General features: G+C 32.3%; 1 protein-coding gene across 1 annotated transcript; it reads right to left on the bottom strand.

Annotated features, from left to right (window-relative positions):
* Positions 1 to 457: 457 nt before the first annotated feature.
* On the bottom strand, positions 458 to 14,111 carry LOC111629954 (homeobox-leucine zipper protein HAT3-like). The gene is made up of 3 exons (XM_023373918.1): positions 13,736 to 14,111; positions 2,033 to 2,389; positions 458 to 987 (listed from the first exon to the last, which is right to left on the bottom strand). The coding sequence occupies exons 1-3, from the start codon at positions 14,109 to 14,111 to the stop codon at positions 548 to 550; spliced, it is 1,173 nt and encodes a 390-aa protein (XP_023229686.1). The 3' UTR covers positions 458 to 547.
* Between the last annotated feature and the right edge of the window lie 355 nt (positions 14,112 to 14,466).

The raw sequence follows: 14,466 nt of genomic DNA, 5'->3' as shown, positions 1-14,466 counted from the left end.
CATTCGCAAATTCCTCATGAATCTACATTATGTTTCTATAAGGCCTATTCGTTAATGATATTCATTTCATTCAGAAACTTTTATTTGGACGTTTTAAATCTTGATAATTTTTTAAAATTGTATTTAAGGCTTGATACCTGAGTTATAAATTAAAACAAATTAAATAAAAGTTAAAAGAATGATCACATTGTACAGGCAATAACAAAGAGATAACTACAAAAACTTAGTTTGAATCAAACAAATAATCTATTTTCGGCATTAAAATATATAAAATAAATCATTTCGCGAGCTATTTCTATACATCAGATTATTATTAGATTAAAATATATAAGGAACTTAACATTTTTAAGGCCTCTGATAAGTGATATGTATACTATCATTTCCTTATACAACATCTCAATTGTATCAATCAGATCCTTTAAAAATAATTTGAAAATTTGATTTATACACTAAATATTTTTAAAGTTCTCTAAATAAAAATTTAATGTACAATACAAATAGAAACAAAATTGATTTCTTTACATATTCCATTTTCATTTTTTTTAAATCAAAGGAGTTCAGATTTTAAAATATCCGGTGAAGAAGCTTCGAATAATTCTACACCCTCCGAAGTACTACATACAATTGATTCAGAATCAGTGCTAGATGTGCTGTTCTTCACAGTGGTAGTAGGTATATGATCAGAGTTACTTTTACTTGCTGTTGAACTTCCCGACGACCTTGAACTCGAACATGTACGAAGAGCGCAACGACAACGATGATCATAATTGACCTCCTTTTTATATTTAACTCTTCGATTTTGGAACCAAATTTTGACTTGTTTTTCTGATAAGTTTAAATAAGATGCTATTTCGATACGTCTGAGACGAGATAAGTACATATTTGATGCAAATTCTCGCTCCAGTTCTAGTAGTTGAGTACTGGTAAAAGCAGTTCGAATTCGTTTGCTGCTTGACATATCTTCTTGAGAAGATTTGCTTGAGTTTCCTGGTAAAATATATAAATAATTTCATGAAAATTTATCGAAAAAAGTCTTTATTTGTATTTTATGTAAACATTTTATCTATTAATAGTCTAAAAATAATCAAAAATGAACTGTAAATTATAATCTAGATTTACTTTTTTTGTTAAATTTGATACGATTTTACATTAATACTTTACATAATTTAAAAATTATTTTTAATTTAAGAAAAGAAAACAATAAAATTACTCAAAATTAATTATTATTTTATTTGTGAGCATATTTTGGATATTTATTTCTTCCTATAATTTTATCATCATAAAAACCTCGAGCATTAAAGATTACAAACAACAAATTAATTAAAACATTGATCTAAATCAATTTATAAAACTTCTAAAATAATTTTTAACAATGCTTTTCTTTCGTGCTAAATTCAAATAAAGGATATTCCTCGAAACAATGTTTATAAGTTAGTTGTATTAGTTAAAATCCATGATAAAAATAAACATATTAGTCTATGTCTAATAGAATATGACATTTTAATATTTAATAAACAGAAGATAAAATCAAGTTTTACCGTAATTTAACCTTGATAAAGATTGATGAGAAGAGAATAAAAAGTATACAAATAAAAAATATTTTCAGTAGTTGACTTATAAAAAATTAGATGCGGTCGAAAAATACAGATCGCTAAAATATTTAACTTATGCTCAGTAAATTATGTTTTTCTATAAATTTAAATAATTAAAAATGTTTTGAATATGTTCAACGTGTAAAATTCCCCGGGGACATCCATGTAAAGACTACAAAATTACAAAATTTCTCTCATTATTTCATAAACCGACAACTTTCATTCTACGTTGCTTACGACATGATCTTTAATTTATTATAAATTGATTTATTACCTTTAATAAAAGCGCATTTTACCGAATGAACTAGTGAATATTGTATGACTTTGGTTAACCCCATTCACGCAAGCTACTTTGCTCTCCGTCACGCAAAATTTCACGCTAAACTGAGTGACAAGCGGTACCAAACACAGAAATAGAATAAAATTATATCGAGACTCACCTTTATCATCGTATGAACCCGATGTTATTTTGCTACCCTGATGAATCACGTGACGATCTCGAACTTCTTGAGAAGAAGGCGAAGTTTCTCCCGTAGACAGAGAAGCATAAGGAAATGCACACCTCAAGGATTGAGATTGATTCGATTGATTCCTACCGTTGCTAGAAACTACGTTGTTAGTTGTCTGAATACAAATTGGACAACAGTGTATGCCTAGTCCTTTTTTTAAATAGCAAAGGCCTTGGTGATGAGCGGAACGTTCGAAGAAGTTAGTTTTTCGTGGGTAAGCGATCCAAGGTGTTCTTAAAGTATTAATAAGTTTAGGTTCTTCCGGAGGGTTACTTAATAAAGAATCCACTAAAAAAGAACGTGACATCCTCCTTTCAATCCTTTAGTATACATGAAAATGGTGAAGTTTTGTAGTTTAGTCCCTCTTCTGCTATACAGTAAAGCTCATCAACAGTTCACCAATAGCGATCGTTTTATCCGTGATGGGAGGAGCTTGATTGGTTCAATCTTCTCGTAATTGGTTAGTACATTGAAAATCCCTCCTTTCCCTTCGTGTTTAGAATGATTTTTTTCCCTTTTTATCTAAATCCAATCTGATGGGTTCTGTTGTGTGTTTAGTTGTGAACGGATTGTTGTATTATGATACAGACTTCAACAAAGAAATGTGATCTAGGGCCTGGGGCTGCTTTTACTATTGGGAAAGTTCATCGACAAGCTTTCTAAGGGATTAGGACTTTTTAAAAGGCTTTTCAGTCGAAACTGAAACCGTTAATCCTAGATTTTTATCCTTATCTGATTCGTTTCAGATCAGATAGTGTTATCTCTGTTGGCTCTTATATCTTCATTAAATTGTAAAATAAGTATCCTTCGTTTGATGTTTGGTTGTAAACATGCCATTTTTAAAATGGGTTTTATTTACCTTTTTGTGTTTATTTTGGATATAATTTATTTAATAAGATGATTTTTTAACATGCTATTATACAATTTGATATACGAGATTGTTCTCATTCGCAAATTCCTCATGAATNCAATCGATGGAAAAAGTGAATGGTCCAAATTGGTTCTTCCTCCTTGACAGCTTTATCAAAATAGAAAAAAAAAAATTATATAAAGTAAAATCCATATAGCCCGAAGCCAAACTAGCCATCTGCATCTATTGAATGCAATCCTAATGGATGGGTAATGTTCCCTCCATTACTCGCCGGATTGGTGCAGGATAGAGGCGTGGTACCCCCTACAAAGACACATTGAGCAGGCTCATCGCGGGAAACAGGACACCCCAAGTTCCCAGAATGCCCACTTCTGCATGTCCCACCTCCTCAATCCCTTAATGATAGGTTGGTGCTGGTAACTCTTCGCACCTTTCTGCTCCAGACGGATATTTGTTTTATTTCTAGTGTCCGGTGTATGGTTACTGGCTGGTGTGGTAAAATCTTTTTTCACCCTCGACAGTTATTGGTGATAATACCAGGTGGACTTCTTCGTCTTCTCGTATTGGTGACAGATGGAAGCTTAAATTGCTCACGAGAGGAAAAAAATGGGATTAAAGCATGAATTATTAATTTCGGATTATGTCCTGTTTCGAAATTAGTTTTCTAATCTTACGCAGATTATAAAGTTATTACGTGCAATTTTTTAAAATTGTTCCTCACGCAGTTTTTACGCCTTGTAATTCGGTTTTAATTAAAATAAATTTGACTTTATTTTCAAAATTTTTGAATTATTATAGAGCCTTATCACATACACTAATTAATTTATAAAAGCAAAAAATTAATAAAAAATTGGAAAAATTACGGAAATAATATTGATAATGAATGTGGAAAAACTAATCAAAATAATAAAATTAGGAAAATGTAAATATACAGTTTTATAGTATTTAGTTTAATTTTTTTAATGTCTATTTTTCTTAGGTAGGAACATAGTCTTAAATTATTTTGCTTAAGGCACAGAGGTTACTTGATTCTAAGCCACTTCCTCTTCATCATCTAGTCGAATTATTTCAAAATTTAAATAATTTTATTAAACAGAAAGTAGTTTTTTTGAGTAAGGTTACGTTACAGTTGATAAAGAATAAAGAAAGAAAGGTAAAAAGAGTTTATGAGAAAATAACAGAAAATTATACTATTTAATAACTTTACGTCGTTTCACCACTATTAAAATTAGATAATCTGTAGGCCTATACCTCAGTACTCTAATCTATCTCAGGATTATATTAGGATTTTAACTCATATTTTTTTCACGTTTAAAATTTAGGAAGTTCTTAAATTTTAGCATTTCTTAAAGCATAACTTATTCCTTACAATGATTTTATAGACAATCTTTAACCTTACAACCTAACTTGAGAATACGTATCGAATTTGAAACGAAGCTTTAATTAAAATAAAATTATAGCTTCAATACGTCTATGCACTTTATGTAATTAACTTAATTACAATTAATTTCCTTTCTAGTTTAATAAGGCTTAATTAAATAAATTTCAAACCTAAATTTTATTTTATTTAAATTATCAGATAAACACCTTAATAGACAAGAGGCCTAGATAATAACGTAATCAAATAGGATGTAAATATATTTATAGTAAGGTGCACTTTTATCCTACTCTTCTATTATGCGTTTTATACAAATTTATATACAATATTTATCTATGTAGTTACTGTAAAATTACCTTAAATCAGCTGAAGAGCCTCGTAAATTTTTGAGTTATCTTCAAATTATTAACTCGAACAAGATAATATGAACATAAAATTCATGTAGATAATGTTAAAAGCGATTAAACTAGCATAATCATGAAGTAATCATTTCAAACCTTTTACCTACTGTTTGTCCCATTCAAGCATTGAACAAACATTTGTGCTCCTTCTCTCGAGAGCACCTCTTCTCTCGATTGCTAACAAATTCAAGATGATTCTAACCTAGATATCTTTTCCGTATTTTAACTCCAGCTGTCTGTTAAGATAGTTAATTGCACTTTTTAATGATTTATAAAATGTCTAATGTGAGTAAAATTGAAACAATTACTAACTTATTACGCTTGTATAAGTCATACACGTATAATAAGCATCGCCTAGGGTATTGACACCTTAAAAGAGGAAGAGAGAGAGACATAAACTTAAAAAAGGAGACCCCTTTGAGGAGAATAAAGGAAAGGGTAGGAGCACCTGGTCTTTTCATCGCCTTATTATGGTAAGTTTAATATGGAAATGTGAATTTATAGATGTAAAGTTGCGCGACTGATTTATGAGTATCTTTATCAGGGTGGGCACATTATTGAGAATGTCTGCTCAACCATCCAAAGCTAGCACAACTACCGACATGTGTCGAGACACGACTATAACTTGTCTACATAGCCTACCTTTTATTATCACACATCATGCCAATGTATATGCTTCTTCCTGCATTATTGAAGGTAAAACATAATTTTCCTTTTCAGTTAACTTTATTTAATATTCAATGAATATAAGTTTAAAAAATTCTATCTTTAGTTCTTCTAACTCATTTTTACATTCTAAAATTGTTCAATTAGTTTAAATTAAAGCGCAAAATCTATCAAATTACTGTAAAGTTTACTGCTAAACATACAGGAACTGGACTTTGGTAAAAGTAAGCTTGTTAAATTCAACTATAGATATCTTTAACTTAATGTTTTTTTATTTAAAAATGACGTTTTAAAATCAAATAGTGACATTTGATGATTGTCGATTCAATGATCTTTACATTTGCTAGCATAAATATAGCAACTAGCATAATGTGTATGCTCTTTCGGTCCCAAATTACATAATCCATTTGATGGTCTGGCTAAACTGCAACCCAATACCCTAGCTCATCTATCTCTTCATTAAACATCATTCAGTCCAGCTGCTCCGTGTCACTCGGTATATATCGAAGGGGGGAGCTAGCGCAATCTGGAGTTGTTTACCCTTTCTCACCCGCATTTATCTATTAGCAATGCACTTCTAACGCGATAACTACTTTTTGTTTTAAAATCTGTTAATATAATAGAGGAGAAAGGGCTCGGAGAGTAGGATCCGTCTCTCCTGTCACCACCTTGGCACCTCCAAGTTTAGCCCCACTCCGTCCGTCCTCCTTCTTCTTTAAGTAGCGCAGTCGGTCTGGCTATCTATCGTTGCTAGTTGCGAGGGGTGTTTATCACCGATCGCATCTGCCTCTCTCCATCTACAGTACAGAACAACCAATCAGTCGAGCGGGTTTCGGAGCGCTCGGGTTAAAGAGCGTCAAACTCTTGTACGATTTTCGGTCGCACCTGGCAAACGTTTAGATTTAAAGTCCCAAATCGCTCATTGATGGAACCACAAGTGGGTCGGGAGCAGGTGCACCCTTTGACGCCTCGTTCTGCACCGTTTTCCGTTCAGTAGACCTCTCACGCACTGATCGCAGTGCATCAGACACCTGCTTCGATCTTGTGGATCGGGACGTAAATGGTGAATGTGCCGTTTACCTCGTACAAAAACACAGTGAATATGTAAGGCCCAATGGTAGATCCGAATTTTGAAAGGGGTGCCGTCAGCTTATTTGCTCACGAGTGGATCGGAAGGGAAGTGATTTAAAAATGTATTGTGTGTGTGTGTGTCTGATAGATATCGTTGACTAATCAGAATCCCTAATAACTTATTCCCGTCTAGACTGAAAGGGGAAGAAAAGTTTGGAGTAATTGAATGCTAAGCTAACCAAAGGGGTTAGTTAGAAAGGGATCTCGATGAAGCCGCGTGCGTGGTTACTGGAGACCATCTTTTTGGGGGCTACAACGGGGTTTTTACGATCATCTCTCACGTGTCGTTGTGTTCTCACTCCCTTTCCTTTTCATTGCTAACGGGGTAAAGGTGGTGCAGCATTGCTAGGAAAGGGGTGCAGGTAAGGGTTTGACACGTGCCTCATGGCTACTGGTCTTTGCCAACCTGGTCATGTTGACTGGCTACGCGTGCTGAATGACATGTAAATCAAGTCGATCGGCCAAATGAATATCGAATGCAAATATCCCGAGAACGTTGGAATATTTTATGGTTCCTCCGTTTAATTTTATTGCGCATAAACTGATTAAATTTATTCTTGCAGATTTATAAAGCTGCTAAACTCGTAAGCATTTCCGCGTCATCACATTTGATATGTGTTGAAAGGTAGGCTACTCAGTTTAACTGGTTTTTTTTCTTCTTTTGTATCGTTATCTTTTCTAATTTGTTATCACTCTGTATGGAACCAGTCAAAATATTAAAATCACATTCTTGATTCACGTATTGCTACAAGTTTAGAAAATGTCACTGAATAAACCTCTTTACAAATCTATACTGTAAATTTCATATTAATTTTTTTATTTGTCTGAATAAATTTTGCTATAATTTCGGATTAACAAAGAAAGACGTCTAAATTATTGATAGGCATTAATATAAATTATTTAATATTAATCCAAAAAATTATAATTAATGTTATGTTTTTATAAATAAATATAAAATAATAGACAATATCTATGCATACAATTCTATAATTTTGTTGTTTATGAGATAAACACTCAAAATAAGCGTAATACTTAATTATAATAATTTTTCTGATGCTTACATACACGTTCTGTAAATGCTGTTTAAACGTATTGGACAAATTATTTCTATTATTATATTCTTTTTATTATATATCGCCTTATTTTATAATAATTAGGCTATATGACAAACTGTATTCTATAATCTGTATTTCGCATTCTATTCTACTCTATAATATGTATTTTCTAATTATAAGGAAAATAAATTAATAGGAACTTTTTAAGGCATTTTCTATAGCCGATAAAGAAATTCATACATTTTAAGGAATTTCCATAATGTTCAGTTTTGGAAATATCGTATTATTACCCTAAAGTAACCTCAGAACAATATAGAAAAGTATGAGTAAAGATAATTTAAGTATTTTATCATTATAGAGTTTTCTCTGAATATTAAACTAAATAGAAAATTTCTCTTTAATGATTTCCTGATAGTAATTTGCATAAGAAATGTTTGCTTGCGGAACGAAATTTCTCAAACTAATTGAGAGAAGAAGAAGAAGGAAATTTAATTTTATTGAGCTCATAAAGATTTTTTTATTGCTCTTTTAATTAAAGTGTATAAAAGTAAAATTAAGCAAACGGGAACTAAATATATCACCTTCGTTGCAATGAATGATTTTATATGAATTTTTATAAGATATTTTCAAACGTCTACCATATAAACTTCCAAAGATAATTCATAGTTAATGACAAACCAACTTAAAGCATCATCGCAACCCGTCAAACTGATAACTATCAACCCCGAATGAGCCGCATTTAACATTTATCGAAGCTGATAATATTTCACGGCTGGAGATAATTGTACCAACAATTTGGCACCGATTCTACTACATAATGCTCCATACTAATCCATCTCTACAAAGGTCAAATCCATGCTATTCTCGACAACGAACCACAATATCAATCAAAAGATGAGATTGAGGTTACCCCTTTGTCAACCGCATCGTCGTTAGACTAACGACACACTATACAGTCGAGCACATTATCCATTCAGTACAGTCTATGAAGGGTTAGTGAGCTCTATTTTTCACTGTCTATTTTAATACAGTTTTTTTCCTTTCTTTTTGTCCGTTGATACGCACCTGCGAGAGGCCCTTGGCAAACCTTTCACTTCTTGACTCCTGCGAACGGGTTAAGCGGCTTACGAAGCTTCTGTTGACACGTTCTACATTTAGATACAGGACCGGAAGGCTTAGAGTCGTCGGGTGTCCTAGCAACCCTCTCCATCCCTGATGGACGTAAAGGGGGAACAATAGAAAATCTGTAGTGTCAACTCTATGTTGACGTCCTTTTTATAACGGTTTGATAGGAACTTCACTTTGATGCTTGCTTCAATCTAAAGCAGGTGTCGATCTAGAGGTGCCACCAAGGGACTGAAAGTCACCTGGGTTCCTTTCTAACTTATAGGGATAAATGGGATTTATATTACGCTAGTACAGTTAAAACTTACCTATTATAACCTTCACAGTTTCGGAATTACATCCAAGTCTGTAGAAACTGATGGAGACACTGTAAAAGCTTTGCTGTTCAATAACTTCACATAGATTAATGTTCGATCTATAATTGCAATTAACTAGTACATTTTGCTTCATCAAATATTTAAATCATTTAATATTAACTGAATAATTAAATCGGTTTTTACAAAATGTCGATCTGGCTCCTCGATAACTCGTGTCTTTTATATATATATAAATATCAGATTTCTTCCATCCTCTGAAGCATTAACTTCAAGCCAGACGAATAACAGATTAAAATCTTTTTAAAATGTCTCTTACAAAAGAAAGATTTCGACAAAAGTTTCTGTAAAAAATCCATCAACTATACAGAAAAGTTAAATTAAAATTTCTCTTAGTAGAATGAAGGAGATGACAGAAAACCCAGCCCAATCGCAATCTCCTCATTACAAATTCATCAAACAGTAACAAAAATCCCACACGGACCACAATCTATTGTTACTTTTTTGGAGAGTTTACTTGCTAGAATATGGTCAGACCTCCGCCGCTGACAAGTCGCGTGGATATTCAGCCACGTATTGTCAAACTGCACGCGACCTATAAATATTCAGGTGACATTCCCGATATGACGTCAGATGACTAATTTGTCACATTAGTTGACGATATGATCGTTTAAATATTGCTATTTTTCATTTTTTTTTTTTTTTTCGTTGTTTAGACGCTTTTTCGATATGAAAATGACTTGAACTTTTCACATTAAACAAAGAAAGTTGACTAAAGCAAAATATAATAATTCGTTTAATTTTTAGTTATTTTATTAATAATATAAATACGTTTTGATTTTATTAAAATTTTAAACAAATTATTCAATTTTACAATTGGAAATCTTAATTTACACTTCGTTCTGACTATAGAATACGCTTTCAGCTTTGCTTCGGGCTTTTTCTCTGAAAGGAAAAAACTGCAATGTTATTTTTCCATCATTAGCCTCTTGTAAGACTTCACACATATCACGGACTCCACAAGTTGGCTATAAAGCACCCCACTTGGTAACGTTTAATTTCCATTGAATTTCAAGATGGCGGATGTAAGAAGGATCATTCTTCTTCGTGTTTTATCATTTTGAAATAACTCTTGACGTGTTATTTGTCCGATGTTTACGCTGCTGTGGGCGTTAGGAAAAAGAATAAAAGAGCCAATAGTTGGGTTCGCAGGTGTGATGTCGGGACTCTGTCATAAGGTTAGTGGGATAAAGACAGATATGATGGATGGCGCTACACCGTCCATCGAGTCTGCACCTCTTAACAATGTATTTCTCGAGCTTGGTTGGACTCGCAATGCATCCGGTTGAAGTAGTATAAGAGTTAAGTTAGAGACGCTCATATTCCTACCAAAAACTCGGTGAGGTCCCTGAAATTCAGGTGAGAAAGTCACTTTGACCACTGAACATAGGCCATTCAAAAAAAAACTGCAGATAATCAATAAAAAATTTAAAGCATTTAATCCTATTAGAAGTAAAGATAATCGAAAAGATTAATTGAATAAATTCATTATCTTCAGGACTTACTTCGGAAGCGTGTGACGAATGTTGGCAGAAAAAATAGGCAAAAAAACCATACTGACGTCATAACCGAACGAAAATTTCACACGTGCGCCTCTCATGAAACTCATATTTCACCCTATTTCGACAAATCCTGTTGGATACAATAGAAAACGAATAATGGCCAGACATGTCCAGTAAGGTAGCTGGTGATAATCGCTTCCGATACGCTATTGCCAGATGGGCGCCATTTTGTCTTTCCGCGTTCCATCCCACTCGGAATTTGTCTACTCATCTAACAATAAAGTTGATCCAGTGATGTCATCACTTCGGTAATTAACCGAAATATGACTAATGGAACGATGTTAAGATCAATAAGAGTTCGGCAATTATATCAATACCATTACTACGGTACTACTATAATAATAATAATAATAATGTTTAACTTCTGAAAACACTCATGTGTGCCTATATATCTATATATTTATTTTTTTTTCTAGAAAGATCCAGAAAAGCGGTCATAGTTTACGGAGCGTAAAACGACCTAACACTCGCGAAACAAATGAGGCATAACAGTATGGGTGCTTTGAGCTGGAAAATATCGGAGATGGATCACATCCAAATCAAAAGAGGACTCGTTACGCCTTTATCGGCTTCTTTGATAGTTGCGTAACTGTGTTTTGTGTCCTCCTTTGCATCTGCCTCCTATGCAGCAAAGGAAATAAAAAAAGAGAAAGTCGTCCTGGTTGCTATCCTCCGGTGTGACGAAATGTTCTTGATCCGTTGCATCTTTTTTCATCTCCAACGATTTTACGCTAAAGTCGCTTCTTTTATCATATTTATTACACACTCGACTTTAAAAAAAATCCGTTAAGGTTCAGTTTCTAGCAATAAATTACGATAACAATGTTTTATCTCAAGCACACAATGCACGAAACGAACACAGATTTAAATCTAGTTATCCCGGAATTCTTAAGCAACGATTCATAAAATTCTTTCTAATAAGAAAAAAATATTTTTTAAATTTTATATATTTATTAAATTTATAAACTTCTCTCGTGTTTTAATTGTGTTTTACAGAAAAATTTTGATAGTACGTTTACTTTTCAAGAAATTTTAATTATCTTGAACATTAACTCTTAACATTTTTTTGTAAATTAAAAGTATATACATCTATTAAACTGTTAAACAATTTAATTTAATTTTTTTAGTTTTCTTAGATAGAAGTGATGTTAAAGTCAAGCCTATGAACAACGACCACTGACGGAAACATAAGAAATAGCCGTTGTTCAGAGGTTATTTTATTTACATTCCAAAAGGAAACGTTCCTGAAAAATTGACCGTTATTAGAAGTTCAAATGTAATTACTTTAATTTTTTCTTCCAATAATGCTTGAAATAATCGTGCATATCGATGTAAATTATCTTAAGCAACAATTCTCGAAAGTTTTTCTATTAATAATTAATTCAAAAATTCTGTAAATTGATTAATTGTAAACATAAATCGTATCTTTAATTCTGCATTTTTCCGAGAAACGACAAAAATGTACGATCTTACAGCTTACATTAATAATTTCCAAAACTTTCCTATAATAGAATTAATTTAAAAAATTCGTCCTATTAATTCTCCATTGATTTTTTAATTAATAATTCATTCTTTTAAATCTAAATAACGTTCTGAATTCTTGAAATGAAAAGAATATGAATTTTAATTTTAAAAAATGAAATCTAAATGATTAAATATTTAAAAGCTTTAAATAACGATTTTAACTAAAATAAAAGCTTTTCAAAAGATTGTTAAGAGGCAAAATAAATAAATATTTCATTAAATATTACACTAGTTTTATCTCTTTCCAATATACGAATCTCGATAATTTCAACATAAAAATATCAAACTACGCATTAAACTTTTAGCAAATTTACAAAACATAGCAGAAACATTAGCATTTTTATTTTGCATCACAAAAAAAATTTACAAAACAATACGAAAATGCATAGATTTTGTCTATTTTCCTACTATTTATTACCAACATTTACAATTATAATTAGAGCAAACAAATTTTAAAGATGTAATTATGAAACGATATCGATTCTATAATTAGCGATACATATTGCCATTTATTCATTAATTATGTTAATTAATAATGAGGTTAATTTAAATAATAATCAACGATATCGATTTGTATCCATCCCAACTCGGAAAAAGACGTCAGAAGTGACATCGCAACCGTTTTGCCCATTTGTACAGAATAAAAGAATCTACCTAATATGTACAAGCGGTATAATAAATCAATGCTGGTCCGCAACTAAATAAATCAATCAGAGGCAGCATGCACAGCTGTTGCAATATTATTCATGAGAAAAGCAGAAGAGTCATAATCTGTGCCATTGTGATGCAACAGGGTAGTTATTCAGATAAATACTTATGTTTGTCAACAAATTTCTACCGTTTATTATTGACCCAAGCCTCATCAATCATGTGACCCGTCCTAACCTTTACATTCTCTTCCTGTCGCAGTTGTGGTTATGCTGATTGATTTCATTTCTTTTTGCAATAGAAATGATGTTTTATGCTATGCATTCTGTGCAGAGTCATAATACANTGTCTAATAGAATATGACATTTTAATATTTAATAAACAGAAGATAAAATCAAGTTTTACCGTAATTTAACCTTGATAAAGATTGATGAGAAGAGAATAAAAAGTATACAAATAAAAAATATTTTCAGTAGTTGACTTATAAAAAATTAGATGCGGTCGAAAAATACAGATCGCTAAAATATTTAACTTATGCTCAGTAAATTATGTTTTTCTATAAATTTAAATAATTAAAAATGTTTTGAATATGTTCAACGTGTAAAATTCCCCGGGGACATCCATGTAAAGACTACAAAATTACAAAATTTCTCTCATTATTTCATAAACCGACAACTTTCATTCTACGTTGCTTACGACATGATCTTTAATTTATTATAAATTGATTTATTACCTTTAATAAAAGCGCATTTTACCGAATGAACTAGTGAATATTGTATGACTTTGGTTAACCCCATTCACGCAAGCTACTTTGCTCTCCGTCACGCAAAATTTCACGCTAAACTGAGTGACAAGCGGTACCAAACACAGAAATAGAATAAAATTATATCGAGACTCACCTTTATCATCGTATGAACCCGATGTTATTTTGCTACCCTGATGAATCACGTGACGATCTCGAACTTCTTGAGAAGAAGGCGAAGTTTCTCCCGTAGACAGAGAAGCATAAGGAAATGCACACCTCAAGGATTGAGATTGATTCGATTGATTCCTACCGTTGCTAGAAACTACGTTGTTAGTTGTCTGAATACAAATTGGACAACAGTGTATGCCTAGTCCTTTTTTTAAATAGCAAAGGCCTTGGTGATGAGCGGAACGTTCGAAGAAGTTAGTTTTTCGTGGGTAAGCGATCCAAGGTGTTCTTAAAGTATTAATAAGTTTAGGTTCTTCCGGAGGGTTACTTAATAAAGAATCCACTAAAAAAGAACGTGACATCCTCCTTTCAATCCTTTAGTATACATGAAAATGGTGAAGTTTTGTAGTTTAGTCCCTCTTCTGCTATACAGTAAAGCTCATCAACAGTTCACCAATAGCGATCGTTTTATCCGTGATGGGAGGAGCTTGATTGGTTCAATCTTCTCGTAATTGGTTAGTACATTGAAAATCCCTCCTTTCCCTTCGTGTTTAGAATGATTTTTTTCCCTTTTTATCTAAATCCAATCTGATGGGTTCTGTTGTGTGTTTAGTTGTGAACGGATTGTTGTATTATGATACAGACTTCAACAAAGAAATGTGATCTAGGGCCTGGGGCTGCTTTTACTATTGGGAAAGTTCATCGACAAGCTTTCTA

The sequence above is a fragment of the Centruroides sculpturatus genome, unplaced genomic scaffold (assembly GCF_000671375.1).
Source record: "Centruroides sculpturatus isolate CEXI.00-Female unplaced genomic scaffold, Cexi_2.0 scaffold441, whole genome shotgun sequence".
Classification (NCBI taxonomy): domain Eukaryota; kingdom Metazoa; phylum Arthropoda; class Arachnida; order Scorpiones; family Buthidae; genus Centruroides; species Centruroides sculpturatus.
This window is presented reverse-complemented; position numbering and strand designations above follow the sequence as displayed.